Below are 18,033 nucleotides of genomic sequence, written 5' to 3'. Positions count from 1 at the left end.
AGAATGAAAAAAACAACGCACCTGGAAACTTATACCGATTTTTTGGTAGGCACAGGAACGAGAAATTGTTTTTTTTTACCTTAAAACCGACTACTTGAGCAACAAAAGATTAACTGGCCTTTTTTTTATTAAGAATTGATGGAATGTTATAAAAAAATAATTGTATTAAAAAAAAAGTCTGTGGCCTTCCGTTTGTTGCATTGAAAACAACCCATTGAATGGCCGCACGGATGCTCCTGGTGTAGGTGGAAATGCTCTGCCTGCTTCAGAACACGCACCTCTATTCCGCAATAGCGGTTCCATAATTTCATGACCTTATACTGAATGGTTTTTGAAATATTGAAAGAAAAAGTTAGATATTAAACACTCTGTATCTTAGAAAAGAAGTGATTTCGGGCCTAACTTCAATCGACCTCAATATTTGTTTAGCATGAGCTTTATTTCCCTTGGAAATTGGTCGGTATGTTCCAAAACACCTCGTATATGTATATATTTTATTCGTAATTTAAAATCGAAGCTACTCCACTTGAGAATCCAGCAAATCCAGGCAGTCCTGCACGTACAAAATCGCCTCCTTCCTAAGTTCCCTCACATTTTCCTCCCCGGCAACATCGATTTTGTCCAGACTTAGCATCTTGAGTACCAAAACTTCCTCGTTCTTCCTACAGCCACTGACTAGTTGCCGTTTCTCCAGAGACAAAATGTCTTCCCTGATTTCTTTAGCCTCAGTCTTAATCGCCACAATCCTTTCTATAGGGCCCTTTTCCAATCTACGACCACTTTCCCCCGAGTACATTGCAGCAAAACTCCCTCGGGACACTCTTCACCATTTTGTCAAGACGGACTTGTTCAAATGGAGAGCTCGAGAGCGTATCATCATTCAGATCTCCCAAGACACATTCGTTACTTTCACACCCCAAACGCGCAGTTTTGTCTGTCATTTCTGACATTGTCGCGGGGTCATGAATCAAAATCAGGCAAACCAAATGAAATTAATTACAATGCAAATACGAAAAATTTCGCCCGATTTGATCGTCACGTCGCGAGGTTCCTCATTCGCATTCAGCAACTGGTTCCCAAGTGAGATAAGATTAAAATTCATTTTGCTCGAGGCATTCTAAAAATCGGAATTATATTCAATTATTATCGGAACGGATCAGTCATCAAAGAATCCAGCCCATTGTTGTTTACTATGCGGTTCTCTTGAGCTGACCTTCATAATAACTTACTGTAAGTATTATCAATAATCGAGATATTGGCGTTAATTAATAGGCATTTTAATGGTCAATACTCGGTAGTGCAGTTTCCCGTTATTCAGTGATTGTCATTCGTATAAATAGAATTTACAGAAAAGCTGCTGCTGCCGCAATTTCGTAAGTATTAAGGTACTTCCTTAAATTCTTTAGAACTGGCAACGCTGCCCTGCAGTTGTGTCACCCGCCGCGGGTGCTCGCTGGCTCAGCGACGCGTCACGTGACTGCGCGCCAGTGCTCCTGTTAACGAAATTTTCAAGTCGTCCAATTTTTAGCTCAAATGGCTTTGAGGGACTTCTGCAAATCCCTGTACCAATGCTCCGAGAAACTGGAAGCGGAGCTGCGCATTAACATCAACGACTTCAATAACTTCATCCACGGAAAATCGGTGGATGAAACCGCAATAGCCCTGGAGAGGGCCAAAGACTACCACTTTCAGGAAATCTTTGACGCCGTAGAGGTAATTCTGGAGAAAGTTAAGGTGGTCGTGTTCCATCAGGAGAAAATCGATTGGTTAAGCGATAGCAGGAACTTCACCGCCAACTATTTGAAGCGGTTTTCTTACGTGAAAAACCAGATTTATAATTTCACGAAACCGGAGACAATTACCAGATCAGAGGAAAATCTGTCCCGCAAAGTGAAGAGGGAAAGGAGGAGGACCGTTTCTGAAATATCTGTTGGCAGCCTGGAGTCTTGGGAGAAGTACCTGGACAAGAAGAAAGAAAATGATGACAGCGCCGCGGACGTCCCAATCGAGGTCAAGAAAGAGGTACCTAAACGAACTTCCGCAAACAGGAGGGCGCGAAAAAGGTTTGTCTCCTCAACTTTCGGTGGATTTTTGGACAACGAAACGGCTCACAAACCCGGACTGGAATCGATTATGGAGGGCGTAACTCCGGAAATGGCGACTGACGACGTAATTCAAAATATTTTGGATCAGTTCCTGTATCAATACCACGAGAATGCCCCCTTGAGGGATCGGCTGAGTTACTCGTGCGGGAACTTGACGGATGATGATCGTGAAATTGGCTTAGACGTGCGATCCAAGAGCAATAAAAACTTCATAAATTCTGCTGGTGAAGAATCAAAGCCCAAAATTGTTGACGTCATTGTAAGTTCACCTTCGAACGCTTTACGTAGGCCTAATTAGCAATCTTTCTAGTATAAAAAAGAAGCGCCATCGACCTGACAAAAGACCTTTGGTGTGTTCTTGCTTGGAGTTTTTGTTCTTTTAAATCGAGTTAATAATTAAATATTTATCTTTTATTACCAAAAATGCCCATTTTATTTGACCTCCAACCTAAAATTAATTCGAATCAACCAGCCCCACATTTGCCATTAATAATTTCAACACATCAACGTATTTACTACGCTGTTTTACAACTTTATCAGCTTTTATCATAAGCTTATCAGAGATATCTGCCATATTTGTTTTATATGCGAGAAGTTCATTTTGAGGTGCGACACAGCACAAGTAGTTTAATTTTAATTAATATTAATTAAAAAAGTCGGTAGTTTAAGTTTAGGAGTGGCACTGGATTGGTCCTTGAGGGAGAAAGTTGGAGGAAGTTCGTTTGAAGGTAAAGCACTTTTACAAGGTGTTATTGAGGGTTGCGGTGATGAATCATTGCTGATGGTGAGCTGTGATCGTTGGGTTTGGTCATAGTCTGTGAAATTACGTTAACAAATCCCAACCTCACCTAACGGTAATTTCCTATGAGTTGCCGTGACAACGCTGAGTTTATGTATGAATGAATTTGCGAACAAGAAATTCGAGCTAGGAAGTTCATGTATGTTGAAGAGGGTTTAGGGATTACCAAACAGGTAATAACCATTTTCAAGCAGTGAAATTGCTGGCGAGGTTACGTGACCTTCATGAATTAAGAAAATTCAGCATAATATTGAATATATTGCTCTCCCATGGTCCTCCATAGGTCCTCATCGGGTTTTCACCCCGGTTAAAATTGTCTCTTTTTTAAATTTACATGTCAAGAACTTGATAGTTTCATACGGAACGTAACGAGCTCTAATGGACATGCGAAATAATCGAACGGAAAAATGCCTACGCCCATCAAGTTACTGTAATTATCAATTCACCACCCCCACCCTAAAGCCGCACATTTCCACCCCTTAGGCAAACACCATGGGCCTGACCAGCTCGAAATCGCCCCTAGAACGGCGCAACACCATTGCCAGACGCTCTCAAAGGCGCACTCTGCACAATCTCAAATCTAAAGTGGAGAACTTCCACAAGGAGATCAAGAAGTTCAAAGGAGTGACCGAGGACACCAACTACGTGAACCTCAAACGAGAGATTGAATCGTTCAAAAACGACCTCAGTCGGCGCGGAAAGGACCTGCAGCCCCAAATCCGCAACCTCTACGAGACAGTCTATAAGAAAGTGAGAGAGGTCGAAGAGGCTTTGCAGGACAAGTTGCAGGAGAACCGCGAGAAGCTGGGGAAGAAGGAGGCCAAAGAGAGGGAGAATGGAGTGGTTTCTCCTAGTACAGTGGATGATTTTAGCGAGGTGCAAGGTAGTGCTCTGGAGGATGGGCAGAGTTTCGAGAGTAACGAGACAGTGGTGGAGGTGCATGCTGAAGATGAGACGGAAACCAAGAGGAAAACCGTTGAAATTAACTTGCTAAAGATAATTAACGAAGATGAAGGTGAGTAGTAGTCGTGCCTCTCCCAATCGAATGTTAATTTTTCGTTATAACAACAGCAAAATCACCTAAGGAGGTTCGAATAGTGAGTCCAGCAGAAAAGCGAAAATCCATACTCAAAGTGGGAGTCCCAGTGATGCCCGGAGCAGTAATGAACGAATTCAACTTGCATACGAACAAAATAACTCTCCAACCCACCAACAGCAGCACACCAACAAGTCCAATCGCCCCCAGAACAGTCCAGGAGGTTACCAACAGAATCGCCGACATGATCGAAAGCATTCGTCAAATCGAACATGAAATCAGCGAATTCGTCGGCAAAAAAGACGGGAGACAGTACAGACAAATCAAAGACACTTTGATAAAATACTTGGGGGAATTGAACACTTTGAGCCCTGTAGACGACTACGCCCTTGACCAGCTGATCGTGTGCAGAACCTACATCAGTAGCTGCATCAGCTTTTTGGATGAAAAAGCTGTCAGCGACAGACCGGAGAGTTTTACCAGCGACGATGAGGTATTCGATAACAATAACGTACCTCCAGCCTTGAAGGAAGTGGAGAAGAATTTCAAATTACAGAGAATACTGAAGAATACCGCAGTCTGACGCAGCGACAGGCGCCGCTTAAATTGAGTCTAATGACAGTTGTAGCGGGTCCAAGTGTTGTAGCTATACAGAGATGCGAAATGTTTTGTTGATTAGATTGATATTGGTGTAGATTGTGTGTGTATTGATTTTCCAAAGCTTCAATAGCAAACTAATAAAGTGGATTCTGCGTTTTTAATCAAGGAAAAATGTACGACTTCATGAATTTCGTCAAGCAAATAACATCACAAAATTCCTATTATCCTGAATGTTGCTCGCGCCGGCAACGCCGCTCTGAAGCAGTGCCAAGCGCGGAACCTCATGATTGGCGTAGCGACGTCTCACATGACAAATCGTGCCACGCGCGCTGTTGTCACTGTGAAGACGATATTGCATGTCTGCAAGAAAATTTACGTAACTTCAGGTTAAAATGTCTCAACGTCGAGGGCCGGAAAGGAAAATATTTAACTATTAGTCCAGTAGCCGACATGTTTCTTCTTGTTGAAAATGCAATTTGACTTCCCCGCCTGGGTCAAATAATCCTGCAGTAATTTACCCATCGGATAGTTGTCATCCCGTTCTAATTTCAAGCCATTCGACGATGACCAAAAAGGCCCGTGTCCACCATGTTAATAATGATTCAACTGTGACTAACGAGAAGAGATGCTAATGCCTTTTAATTCGGACCTCGTTGTCGCAATAGATCCTTTAATTGGCAACCGCATTCCCGACATAACACTGTTAATTTCCGTTCTCAGACGCAGTTATACGAGGGAGGATCAAAAAATAATCGGAGATTTCATTCTGCCTTCGTTCCCTGCGGGAACATCCACAGAGACAGTGTAAAGCCTTTTTGAGATCAAGACCTTCGCGATGGCCCATCGAGCTTCCGATTGGAGCAGTCTTTCGATGATTACCACATATATTTGACTGATCCTTGTACTGTTACCACCCATCTCGCGTCTGCAGTCACGCGGTCATTGATTATTGTTAACCAATGTTGTTAAGTAAACTATATTGTATCGTTTGATGTTTAATCAATCCAAGCAGAACCATTCGAACCATCAAACAACAATGTAATTCTTAAAGATTTTTCTCTCGATTTTGTCGAAAACTGCAGGAAAATGTAGGCCAACTTAATAGTTTGGGTGTGCTCTTCACCTCCTTCCGATCTGTCGGTGATCTAAGTGGTTTGGTATTGTTATCATCATCCATTCCTAAGTAGAGGAAAATAAACCAGGTATCTTATCAGCGGGCCATAATCACAATACCCTGATTAATTTTGTATCAAACATGGTGCACGGTTATTATGGTGAACTGCGGAGGAAGTTTCTACTATCGAATGTTAAGAATAGTGCTATTCTGAGGTGAGTTTTTCAGTGGTGTTCGTTGCATTTCGTTTGTAAGGGTGCAGGAGCTTATTGAGCAGCTCCGCAGCTCTGCTTTTCAAGTTGATATCAGTGGATCTGGGGGCGCTTCCCGCTGAAAATGCTCAAAAAGCTCTATTGAAAATAAGCTTTTATCCATACGTTTTTTTATTTAATTAGAGATTTCGTGCTTTTGCTAATTTTTCACTTTGAGTGCTCAATTTAAATGACACAATACACACTTTCTCAACAACCTTATCTGCCAGTGTTGAATGTGTTTTTATCAGGCATTAAACAAACACCGTAAAACTGAAACAGGTTGATTGCTACGTTTGTTACAATTATGGTCTGTGTGCCTCTACGAACTATCTTTTACGATAAATATGTGTTGCCTAATTTTGAAGAGCTGTGGCAACCTAGCATTCTCCGTTTGTCACAATTCGAAAACGAACATGGCCGCGGAGTTCCTACCCCTATACGACGTTGCCGATGTGCACCTTAATTGAGAGTTTTGGAAGAAAATGCGTCCTCGACACACTGGTGCAGTTCTAAGGCCAAATCCGTTCACATCACAGAATTCCGAGGCCGTAAAGGGTTTCAGGAAACTCTACTATTCGAACAAAACGAGAAGTTCCGGCCACGGTGGCAACACCGCGCTTCTCATTTGGTACAGGAAAGTACGTGAAAAATGTGAAAATATGATAGTTGTCACTTTGACGCGACACCATCACTGTGACCCTGCGTTTTCACACCGTGGTAAGTCAAACGTTTTTTGCTCTGTCTAAAGTGCGCTTTCGACTAGATCACAAATGGCGAGTTTCAGGGTTTCGAAAATGGGAAATTATACGTTATAAAAACGCTATTTTAGTCCTCGTTGAGATGGGAAAATTTCGTTTCAACGATAACGCGGATACTCAAGGTAGTTTGTTTTAACCGACTATATCAATATCTTAAATTGGATTCGAATGTAAATTCCCAGTTGTGAAACACAACGAAATAGAGATTTCTATGTTGCGACGACCCTGAACAATTTCTAATTTATAACGAGTATTCGGGCCAAGGAGGCAACACTGCGTTATTCACTTGTCACACTGGGCCGTTCTTTTGTTTCGCGATATAACACGACAGATGGGCGCAACGATTTCGAGACGACGGTTGTCAAGAGCACGCAGTGTTTCCAATGTGACAAATTTTTCCCGGACTTAACGAAAAAGCCATTTTGCACAGCGTGTCAGTTTTTAAGATCCACTTCCTATTGGAATGTGCTGAATGTTCAGGCAACAATTATTAATCTTGCCGCGAAGTAGTAATTTCCGAGAACATGTACTTAGCATTATTTATAGCTTATTAGGAAATTAGTGGGAATTTGTACGAGTAAGTGTGATACTGCAAGAAATTCTATCATGTAATAAAATCCTTGAAATTGGATAAGAAACGGATTTTATTGGCTGAATTAATAAATTGCAATCAGAATTTTTTGGATTATCTGCGCTATTGATTGGTTAGCGGTCGCGCTCGAAAAGCGAACTCTTTAAAGGGCGCACCGCTTTGTCAGGGCCACACGTTACAGTTTTGATGGTACGTCAAGCCCCACGTGATCCTTTCATCAAATTAACCTTCCCCCAATTTGATTTTTCCCCCTTTTAAGTGGTGTAAAAATGCAAAAAATTATAATTTTATGCTGCTAAAAGCATTTTTCTCTAAAGAATAACAAAATCACAAACAAGCGTCGACAAGGCACAGTACAAAGATTTCATTGATCTCACTTACAACTGCTTATATAACACACACAAGTAAATGATGAAAAATCCTTATTCGACATGTTGCTTTAACACCAGCTAGACAAGAATAGTTTGGATTTAAACTCAAGGAAACAATAACAATAACTATTGTCTATGACGTCACGTTTTATATACAATGCGCTACTAACCAAATACCTACGTGACAAATAAGATTCACTGCGAGCAAACCACCCTGCGGTAAAATCTCCTCGATAGCGATTGTAGTTGGTAATGAACCCTTTTTCTTCCAGACCATGGGCAACCCCCACTCCAGACCCGACGAACGCCTGCGTTTCATCTCCCGAGATGTCAACTCCATGAGGTCCAGCCTCAAGATCTCCAGACCTAACATGACCAAACCCCGAAAGGAGCACCTGGTGGAGACTTTGGCCTTGCACAGCAGCGAAGTCAGCTCTATGCACGGAAAAGTGAAGCGCAAAGAGCTGGATACCGCATTGAAGAATATCTCCGAGACCATGCAGGAAGTTCTCAACATTGAAACCATTGAGCTTGATTCGGCCGCAGTTGAGAGCAACTCGTTCGTTAACGTACCTCTAAGCCAGAAAAGATCTAATTCTTTAGGGTCGCTGCGCAGCAAGAAGACCAGCACTTCTCCACCGGTGAGGAGCAGTGTGCCTACTTTGAGGGACATTGAGGCAAAACTTGAGGAGTTGAAGACATCTGCGAATACTGCGATGGCCAACAAGGATGGGACGCAGCTGAGGGTATTTAAAAAAACTCTGGCGGTGCTGGCCGCGGACTTGGAGCTTATCAATGCGGAAAAGGGCACTCCTTTCGAGAGGAAGAAGGAGAGCGTGGACAAGAAGGTAGTTGTGCTCTTCCAAAAGGTCAGCAGGGCTTTAAATGGCTTGAAGAGGGATGGAGAGCTGCAAAATCAATCCAAACAATCCAAAAAGAGAGCAGCGATGAATGAGCTTGCGGATGTAGAGCTGAAATTAGCCGAGAATGAGTCGTTGTTGGACCGAATGGTCAAGCACAATGATAGTGCAGATTTTGCCACCATCAGGAACAATATAGTCGAGAACAATCAGAGGTTGGCGAAGGTGGACATAATGGACAACGAGGTGAAACAACGGGTAGTGCTTCTATCGCAGAAACTCACCGAAGCCGTGAGGAATTTGGATCAAATAATGGCGAAGCGAGAGTTTGAATCGAAATTCTCCAAATCTCTCCACAACTATGACAGGTTGATGAGAAATTTCGACCCCAAGACCAACGCAGATGGCACACTTGCAAATCTTCAACAGTTGCGTAACTCTTTGGAGCACTTGGAGGAATTCAACCACGCCACCAAGATCCGCAAGAAGGAACTACTCAACAACATCAACAGCTACATAAACCAGATCAGCGAGGTCTTACCTCTAGACGACCGGAAAATCGTGGAAGATCTTGTGGAGGATAACGTGATTTTGAGGAAAAAAGTGAAGAGCATGGACAAAGAGCACACTGTAGTGGACCAGTTCATCAGCTACTGGAACAACGTAAAGACCAACTTTGACGTGAATGCTTATTCCCACTTGTCTCTGTTGAGGATTGATAGTACTCTAGAGGAGATGCAGGAGTCCGTTAACGAGATTCGAGAGAAGATCGCTAGGAAGTGCGACTTGAACATGCCCACAAACTTGGTGAGAAAGCGCTCTCAGTCAGTACCTAAACTAAACAACGCCAGGAATAGCTATGGAAGCACCAAAAGCGTCGATGAGGTCATAAAGACCAAGGCAAAAGTGTACGATCTACCAACACCGCAAGTGCAAAATGTTCCATCTGAGAACAGGCCTAATCGAAGGTTTTCTAAGATCGAAGAAATAAAAATGCAGGTGCACTACATTAAAGAGAAAGTCGAAGACAATGCAGACAACAAAAAGCTGCTGAAGGAGAAATTGGAGCAATATCGTAAGAATCTGCAGGAGTACGCCAAAGACTCCAATCAAGCAGTATCAAACAACGCTGCCTTAGTCCACGATGAAATAATAGAGCTGCTGCACACGCTGGTTTTAGACGAGTTCAAAGACAGAGTTGACCCTCTCAACAGAGGGGTGCAAAGATTCATAGGAACCAAATACGACAAGGAATTTGACGACTTGAAAAACCGCCTTCTCACTGTACAAGCTGACTTAGACACTTTCAACATCCCCTCAAATTACCACAAACTACTACAAAATAAAGCTGAACTCTTAGAGCAGATATGCAACAACTTAGAGACTCTGCAGGAGCGATCCAATTACCGCGGCAGAGAAGATGAGACTGCGAAGCAGTTCAAAGGGAAACTGCAGCAATTGGGGGAACAAGTAAACAGATTTTCTGGGATATATAAAGGGGTCCTGTACAACCAAATTGAGAGGGATTTGAACAAGCTGCTGTTGGACGTTGGAGAGAAGGTCGAAGACCATAGCTCTGCAGAAATTGTAAAGGAGGCCGAAAGGTTGCTGAAAATTCTGGAACAACGCTCTTCGATGGCTCAGAGCTTCAGAGGCAACAAAGTCCCGGAGGCTCAATCAGATGAACAGCTCAACATGACCAAAATCAAAAGAGATTTGGTGAATATCAAGAGAGGGATAGATAGAACTCCGGACAACAACGTGGATGCTTTTGTGGGATTTCAAAGTCGGCTGGATTTAGTCAACTTCGAACTGAGTCAAGTTCCTGCCAGATCAAATGAGAATCTGACGAAGGAAAAGGAGATTTGCAGTAATGAGGCTCAAACCCTCAAAAACGTAGTCGATGCTAAAATTGCATTGGGACAGCAACCAGTTGTGCAATGGCCTGAAGCTCAGCTTTCTGCGGAACCGGTCAGCTATCCCAAAACGGACGTCAACAAAGAAATTGAAAGGTTCGAGAGCTCTTTCTCCAGCATTAAGCAGAAAATCAGCATCACCAGCTATGAAGAGGGAGGGGTGAAGTTTGCGGGGATGTCCTCGGAAATTGGGGAGTTAATGGAGAAGCTGCAAAGCTACAGTTTTATAAAAGGAACTGAGTTGCATCAGAGGCAGGCAGTGTTGCTTCAGGAAATGCAATACTATGGCGACGCCCTAGACAAGGAAGCAACAGATATTAGATACGTTCAATCCATGGAAGCGCGAACCAAGAGCTTAGGACAATCCTTAGAAGATGACGGATCACTCTCTAGATCTAGAAGGGAACTAGAGTCGCTCCAGAAGGAACTGCAAGAGCACCACTTCAGCTCAGACAACGAGCTACTCAGAAACAGAAAATCTAACGTCCAAAAGAGCATTAATTTACTTAAAGCAAAACTAAAGCAACTGGAGACTTGTGCCAGCAAGGAAATTGAAGATATTGAAGCACGAATCCAAATCTTGAAGCCTCAAATTGAGACATTTACCGGCCTGAAAACGGAGAGCAAATACTACGAGCTGAACGAATCAGTCACTAAAACTGTAATTGCCTTGGACCGATTGGAGGCTGAAGATGAGCAACTGAAGAAGCGCACAGTGAAGTTGCTGAAGGAGTTGCGTTCATTGGCTAAAGCCTTGGAAGAAAGAGCTGTACAAACTCAAGGAATCGTGGATCTGGAGCAAGCCATCGAAGACGCTACTTCTGCCAAGGAGGAGGAAGTTAAATCCAAGATCCCGGAGATTGAGAAGAAACTTGGAGCATTGAAGGTAGTCGACGAGTTACTACCAAGAAAAAACGCCTGCAAACTCAAATTAAACCTCATATTAAACAAAGCCATTTCCCTGCCCAGCGCAGACGGCTCCTCAGGATACTCTTCCTTCTCTCAAATCAGCTCCACATCGAGCCCTTGCTACTCAAGCTATGTGAGTCGCATCGCAAACTTCGCAAATTCTAGTACAACCGATCAAGACCAACTCAAACCTTTAACCGAAAAAATCGAAAATTTGAGCAACAAAATCGAGACAACCAACGATATAGCCGGTTTAAAGCAACTAGACGAAGTTGTGCAAAGCTGCGAGCTGCAACTGAGCAAGCTCGCCTATCCCAGAGACTCTCCTCAATACATCAAATGCAGAGAGCTGACTCAGAAAATTGAAGATTTTGCAGACAAAATTGAAGAAAAGATGCAGGATCATGACAGGCTGAGCGGCATCAATGAAGAGGTTGATGAGGTCACTAGGAAAATGAACACTCCGTTGACCCATGAGCAAATTGATGAGCTCGATCAGAGGCTGAATCAGCTGTTGGTGGGATTGAGGAAGATCGGGAATCCCGGATTGAAGAGTGAAGTGGAGGGGTGCACGATGAGGGTTATTTTATGTAGTAATAGGGTGTCGGAATTTTTGAAGTCAGTGCAGTCCACGAGGGTTTAGATTAGAATCAATTAGGGTTTAGAAATACATTTTTTTTTAATGGTAGTGGTAGTTTTATTTTTCTGCGCTCTTTTTTGAATTTTCCGCGCTACGGATAAATCCACCTTCGGATAGATCAACAGATCAGTGGAAAAGAAAATCTAGAACGCATCAGTTGGATTTAAGAAAACGGTGATATACTTGTGGAATCAACATGTCTATCCTGTCATCAACCCATTTGAATTATATAGTGTTTCAGAATTGTGAGATCTGACTTCTAGGGATTGTTCAGTGCATTGATAGAAGACATCTGAACATAAGAATCCGTGGCCGCACAAGTCTCCCTAAGGCTCTCCGGCCTTATGATGCTTTAAGGCAGTTGTGAACAAAGGTCTTTTTATCGAGTTTTAGCACGTTTCATCTTAATTTATTTACACAATATATCGCCACAGCAATTGTGCAAAATATCATTCTTGTGCTTCATCGCACGTGCCCAAACGACCTACATGGTTTCTGTAAACTTGACTAAAACATTGATCATCGTATCCAATGACTTGAAATGTCACAGTGATTCGTGCAATCAGGCCTTCGTCTGTTTCCACTGGCGTTACCTAAACTAGAAACTTTACATGTCCCGCACAGAAAAAAATCTAAAGGTGTTAGATCGGGTGGGCTAGGGGGCTACGGAACTGGACCACTTCTGTCAATCCAATGTTGGCCGAATTGACAATCCAAAAATTACTGCAATGTTATTTTAAACAAACAAAATAAAATAAAACGTACTAAAATTCGATTAAACGTATTTTTGCACATAACTGTCTTAAATCATCTTAAGGGCGTAACGCCTTTACAGGCACGAGTTCTTATGCTGAGATGTCTTCTATTGTTGCCCTTGACAATCCCTAAAAGTTTGATCCATAGTTCTGAAACACCCTGTGGGGCTGGCTTAGTCTGCAGCCACCGTATCGTTGATCCCACATCGGGTTCTAGCGGAAGTGGGTCAGGGAAAAGGGTCCAACTTTGGCTCGCTTCTCATAGATACATGTTCAAAACACATTTTACCCCTCAGTCACTAAACCTCTAATTTTGCATCTGATCTATACAAAAAGTAGCGGCAGAACTGAGATAAGAGCATACCAGGCGATAAGAGTTTAGAACAGATAAACCAGCAAACATTTGAGTTTATTTTCTCCTAAATCTTCAAACCATCTTCAGCTTATACTTTGTTCAAGTAGTGTTTTGGTTTACACGAGGAGTTCACATAAGCTTGGATGCGGAAATCATGAATTGGGTAATGTTGCTCATAAATATTTCCAAGTACGTAGTTTGTAAGTTAAGGCCATTTTTGCCAAATTTCCGCCCGGCTGCCATTGACTATCGCAATTCGCCATTTTGTCGCCGGTTTTGGAATAGGAGGTACGGCGTTAAATTTCATTCTCGGTGTTTCGATTCAGATGCCTCATAGGAATTTTCATGAATATATACAGGGCGTCCTCTCGGGAGCCGCCGTAAGACGTTTTGGGAAAACTAGGAATGCAACGTTACGAAAATGTGGTGATTTGGCAAGAGCCTAGGGGCGGCCTCGTCTAAAACACTTTCAATGACGTCACACTACCGGTTGCACCGGACGTCGACACCTGCTGATTTATTTTCAATAGAACATCCTATATATTACTGCATTTTTGAATTCCGCCTTCAGTTTCGTACGAGTTTATTATTACGTTAGTTTACTCAGAATTAATAGTTTTAGAGATATAATTGAATGGTGAAAGGGGCAGATGCAAATGTCGGCAGAATTGCAAAATGTTAATACGCGGAAAGGTAATTTGTAGCTCTTCTTTACCGCAACGTTGCAGAAACCCATATTTTAGTATACCGCCACGCTTTACCCAATATTTTCTTCAGGGTGTCCGTAAAGATAGAGCCAATTTGGACGTCAACAAATAGGCAAAAGTTGCATAATTTTTTAATAGTTTCGTCTTATAAGTGGATGCAGGAATAATACATCTTTAATTCTAGGTTACGGGGATAGTCCCGAAAGTACCCGACCTAATACTTAAAGAAAACGAATTTTGGAAAATATTACATTATTCAGTCCACCTCTGAATTACCGGCAAATTATTTTCCGTCGCGCTATTTTTTCTAGTTTGGAAATTCGAAGCAATCTAAAGGGGCTAAATCTGGCGAATACGGTGGGCGAGGAAAATTCGAAACCAATTTAACTGAATTTGGCCATGAGGATGACGCAAGTATGGAGCGGTGGGGGCTAGTATTCAGGCATTCTTGCAGTGTAACGTAGCACTTTCCTCATAGTCTTCAATAGTTTCTTATTTCCGAACAACTCCCTCCCCTTCTCGCGCTTCACTGGAAACCTCGATCCGATCACTTTTGACGCGGACCAGAGACGTCCGATACGACGACGAACGAACATTCACGATTGCTCGAACGACTGAATTGCCTTCATGCTCCAAAGCCACCTTCGGCAAAAACGTCAAAATAACCCAAATTTGAGAGGTGTTAAATTGAATTGTCTTTCAGCGCATTTTCTAATATACGGGGTGTTCTATCTGGGAAAAAACGCACTTCAGGCAGGTTTACGGTCTGACCGCAAAAACATTAATTTAGAGCCACTTTTCACAAGACAGATTCGATTTTTCTATGTAGGAAAGTTCGTGGATCTTTCCGAAACAATCTCTAAACTTTTTACTGTTTGTGAATTCAAATCGCGTTCTAACAGAAGTTTTCTCAGGGTTTGTTTTGTCACAGTTGTTGCTACTTTTCATAGTGAGTCCCCGGAAACAATGGGACAAATGGACTTTGAGTGCTCGAGGGGCATTAAAAACATTTCGTTACCATCGAAATTTTCTAAAATAATAAAACAAATAAAATATATATTTGCAACAAAGTCTTGAAAATGGATGGGAAAAAACTGCCCTGGCAGGTTTTTGTAAATATCCATTTGTGTTCCACTGCGTAGGAATGACAAATGTAAAGAGCCGGCGCATTCTCCACAATCTCAAGAAACATTATTTCGCTGTAACCCATAGGGAAAATAACTACTTTCTAAATTAGGCGGCAGTATGCAAGAACATATTACAAGACTCGCGTCCATTTGGGGTTGTTGAACAGTGCTGGTTGACATTTTCCATGCTCAATTTTCTGACGTAATCTCCTCTGTAAACCACGGGACACATTGTGTCTCACTCGACTTTCATTTGTTTGAATACACTAACAGAGATATGAAGACCTGTGACGTCATGGCCAGTGCTTACGTCATACTCTAAACCAGTTATAAAGCCGACTATAAATCGCATTTTATGTATAGCCTTTCTGTATTCTCTAACATGAGAGTTTAACGCATTCTTATGGAATTTTTATTCGTTAAGCTTGTCGTAGATTACCCAAGTTCTCGCACGAAACTCCCATTTCCAGTGTTGTGTACCAACCCCATTAGAGCATTTTTAAAGCCTATTCAGATCCAAAGAGTTTTAAAAGGAAAAGAAGTTTTAGACCGTGCGGAAATGCGGAGTTTGGGCCGGTTGGGAAAGTGACGTCTATATTTCTAACTGGCCTTGAAGATTAATTCAATATTCGACAGTTTCGATTAACCGAATAATGTGATTCTTCCTTGTAGGGTATGGATAGCTTCGGTTCGAGATCAGAGCCCCATAGGGTGTCGTTAGCTGACCAGCTCAAACGTCTAGAAAACGAATTTCTGTTCCAGAACACTTTCACAGATTTCAGAAAGAGTGAAATTATAGAGGAGTTGAAGAATTATAGCCAAATTATTGAAGGCGAGTCCATGTCTCTTTACAAATCCACTATCTTGGAGGATCTTAAACGAAGAATTCAAGTATTAATGGAAGCTATAAGGAAGGTGGACACTGTGGAGATATCTACAGAAGCCCTGGAAGAACTATTCAGAAAAAGGCAATTTGGGGATAGCTCATCGCCCTACGCAGAACACCCTAAAAACTACGGCATTAGTACGGCTATACATAGCTTCCAACGCAGATTAAAAAATCTAAACGAGAGTTTAGACAATAGTCTAGCATCCTCAAGCACAAAAGAACCAGGCTCTAAGCAGTATTTGGAGAAGTTAGGGGTCATTAAAGATTTTTTATTAATATTACGTGAAGAAATGCGTTGCGTGGTACCGATGAACGTGTTGGAAGAAAAGGCCGTGGAGGAGCTGAAGAGGAACTGTGACGACAACTTGGGGGAGATAGATTTGAACATTCGGAAGTTGAACTTTGAGAATTATATCTTCTCAGCTAGAAACTGCTTAAGTGATCCCGCTAACATCAACGAATCGAGCTTAACGAGGCTGAAGGGTTATGTGGAAAAGTTGGAGACGTTTGATGATCAAACGCACAGCGCTAAGCGGAGGCTGCTCGACGACATAGACGACCACATTTCTCGATTAAAAGACACCCTGTATCAGATCGCTATAGAAGCTAATCTAATTTTTAATAATATTGACTTAATGGTGCCTGAAGAGGCCATGGCATACTTCGACACGGCCAGCAAGATTACCGCCGTTATGGAGGACATACATGCGACCCAATACTCCACCGAGTCCGATTTGTCCCAAAGCCAAACGGATGCTCTGCACTGGATGCGCAACCACGTTATAAACTTAAATTTATGGGGGAAAAACGTGTGCATTGTCCACCAAATCAAAGAGGGGGTAGAGTACCTGGAGGACCTACTTCAAGACCTCAACATACCATTCGCTGAAATTTTCAACCAGAGGCTCAAAACCAAAATCTCGCAAATCGACCCGAACGGCTTGCCAAGCCCCTTAAAACGCCAATTCCATGAAGAACTTCGGCGCTTTCAGAAAGCTGATCGGGGACTCCCAGAACTGAAGATTGAGCATGAGAAAAGATTGGTGATATATACAACCACCTTAAAAGAGGTTGAGGAGAGGCTTCCCTTGCTCGAGCCCAAAGTGTTCACATTTAAGGGTGTGAAGCTGGACGTTGACTATTGTGCCTTAAAGGATAAACTCGCTGATGAAATATCGAAATTGGAGGAGATCGAGATCTACGAGGGAGAGATGAACGATAGGAAAGAGGCTTTGATTACACGTGTAGAGGAGCTCATCCAAGTACTAGAGGATAGAACGTCGGAATTCGACGTCCTGTCTTCCTTAGACAAAGACATTTTTAATGTAACAGTGTTGTTGAACAGTGTTGATAAGGGATGCACGGTTGAGGTAAATAAAGCCAAACATGAGTTCTATGAAATCGGCGATAAAATTGACAACCTACAGTCAACGTGGGATTTCAAATATTTTCCTGACTGGTTGAAGTCTATTGCTGAAACGCATAACATTTATGAGAAAGATTGCCCAGAGCTACAAAAAACATTGGAGCGTGAGAAAATCCAGCAAAAAGACGACTTCAATCAGGAGTTCAAATTCATCACCGACGAAAAATTCAAGAATTGATAAAATTTTAATGACAGTTTTCTCGCGTGTCAGGACAAAAGAGCCAACGTCACAGTCTCTTGAATTAGGTCATGTTTAACTTCCTACATTTGTCGGAACACATCAATGTATTGTCTTTAATTAATAATAAAATTTTAATGAGCAAGTACAAACTTGTTGAGTTTGCCTTCAATGGTTGTCCTAAAACCGTTTTGTCCCAGTTCTGAATTCAGATTTTTTTTTAATTTTAATTTTTAATTAGTTTTGCTCTTTGTCTCGAAAATTGCGAGGAAAAAAGCCAACTCAAACCGAACTTCAACATGCTATAAAACTTTATGACTGGAACCAAGAATTTTTGGTAATTTTTCTTAGTAATGAGATCTTGGAACAAGCCCTTATCGACACAGCAAGCTCCGGGGGTAGGTGTGTAAGGTGCTGTCGTAGGTCATCCAAATGGTTTTAACGCCTTGGTGCATTTAAAAACCGGCGACTCATCATGTACCAAAGAGTCGATAGGAGATAGGTCCGGCGACCGTGCAAGCCAAGGCATTATTTCCCATTGTGCTCTGTTAGTGATTTGCGAATGCTAGAGTAAAAAGTACACAGGGTGTTCCGTTAAAAAAAAAGCATTTTTCTAATTTTTTCTGTTTTCGCTATCTTAAT

General features: G+C 42.1%; 4 protein-coding genes across 12 annotated transcripts in view; 3 read left to right on the top strand and 1 right to left on the bottom strand.

Moving 5' to 3' along the window:
* Nucleotides 1-18,033, bottom strand: part of wake (wide awake) — a 100,210-nt gene that overhangs the window by 44,705 nt on the left and 37,472 nt on the right. The gene's annotated exons all lie outside the window — the stretch shown is intronic.
* Nucleotides 813-4,712, top strand: LOC136340029 (myosin-11-like). 3 transcript variants are annotated; one of them, XM_066283737.1, is made up of 5 exons: nt 813-1,230; nt 1,341-1,373; nt 1,529-2,364; nt 3,388-3,919; nt 3,976-4,712. In XM_066283737.1, the coding sequence occupies exons 3-5, from the start codon at nt 1,534-1,536 to the stop codon at nt 4,521-4,523; spliced, it is 1,911 nt and encodes a 636-aa protein (XP_066139834.1). In that variant the 5' UTR covers nt 813-1,230; nt 1,341-1,373; nt 1,529-1,533; the 3' UTR covers nt 4,524-4,712. The 3 variants fall into 3 exon arrangements, with proteins under 3 accessions (XP_066139834.1, XP_066139833.1, XP_066139832.1); XM_066283736.1 differs by having other exon boundaries at nt 1,299-1,373; XM_066283735.1 differs by lacking the exon at nt 1,341-1,373 and having other exon boundaries at nt 814-1,230.
* LOC136339884 (uncharacterized) lies at nt 5,519-12,002 on the top strand. Of its 3 annotated transcripts, none has more exons than XM_066283454.1 (2): nt 5,519-5,869; nt 7,902-12,002. In XM_066283454.1, exon 2 carries the CDS (start codon nt 7,905-7,907, stop codon nt 11,955-11,957), a length of 4,053 nt encoding a protein of 1,350 aa, XP_066139551.1. In that variant the 5' UTR covers nt 5,519-5,869; nt 7,902-7,904; the 3' UTR covers nt 11,958-12,002. The 3 variants fall into 3 exon arrangements, with proteins under 3 accessions (XP_066139551.1, XP_066139553.1, XP_066139552.1); XM_066283456.1 differs by lacking the exon at nt 5,519-5,869 and adding an exon at nt 6,605-6,625; XM_066283455.1 differs by lacking the exon at nt 5,519-5,869 and adding an exon at nt 7,591-7,848.
* On the top strand, nt 13,076-17,534 carry LOC136339885 (uncharacterized). 2 transcript variants are annotated; one of them, XM_066283457.1, is made up of 2 exons: nt 13,076-13,227; nt 15,571-17,534. In XM_066283457.1, the coding sequence occupies exons 1-2, from the start codon at nt 13,219-13,221 to the stop codon at nt 17,389-17,391; spliced, it is 1,830 nt and encodes a 609-aa protein (XP_066139554.1). In that variant the 5' UTR covers nt 13,076-13,218; the 3' UTR covers nt 17,392-17,534. The 2 variants fall into 2 exon arrangements, with proteins under 2 accessions (XP_066139554.1, XP_066139555.1); XM_066283458.1 differs by having other exon boundaries at nt 13,083-13,253.

Source organism: Euwallacea fornicatus, chromosome 7 (assembly GCF_040115645.1).
Source record: "Euwallacea fornicatus isolate EFF26 chromosome 7, ASM4011564v1, whole genome shotgun sequence".
In the NCBI taxonomy this organism is placed as follows: Eukaryota; Metazoa; Arthropoda; class Insecta; order Coleoptera; family Curculionidae; genus Euwallacea; species Euwallacea fornicatus.
Note: the sequence above shows the minus strand (reverse complement) of the source record. Positions and strands in the feature narration are given on the sequence as shown.

What these genes read in the sequence shown, in the direction of transcription:
- LOC136340029 (XM_066283737.1), top strand. Translation starts at nt 1,534, where the DNA reads ATGGCTTTGAGGGACTTCTGCAAATCCCTGTACCAATGCTCCGAGAAA. An exon ending in CCAAAATTGTTGACGTCATT is followed by an intron (nt 2,365 to 3,387) that starts GTAAGTTCACCT and finishes TCCACCCCTTAG; the next exon opens with GCAAACACCATGGGCCTGAC. An exon ending in GATAATTAACGAAGATGAAG is followed by an intron (nt 3,920 to 3,975) that starts GTGAGTAGTAGT and finishes TTATAACAACAG; the next exon opens with CAAAATCACCTAAGGAGGTT.
- LOC136339884 (XM_066283454.1), top strand. Translation starts at nt 7,905, where the DNA reads ATGGGCAACCCCCACTCCAGACCCGACGAACGCCTGCGTTTCATCTCC.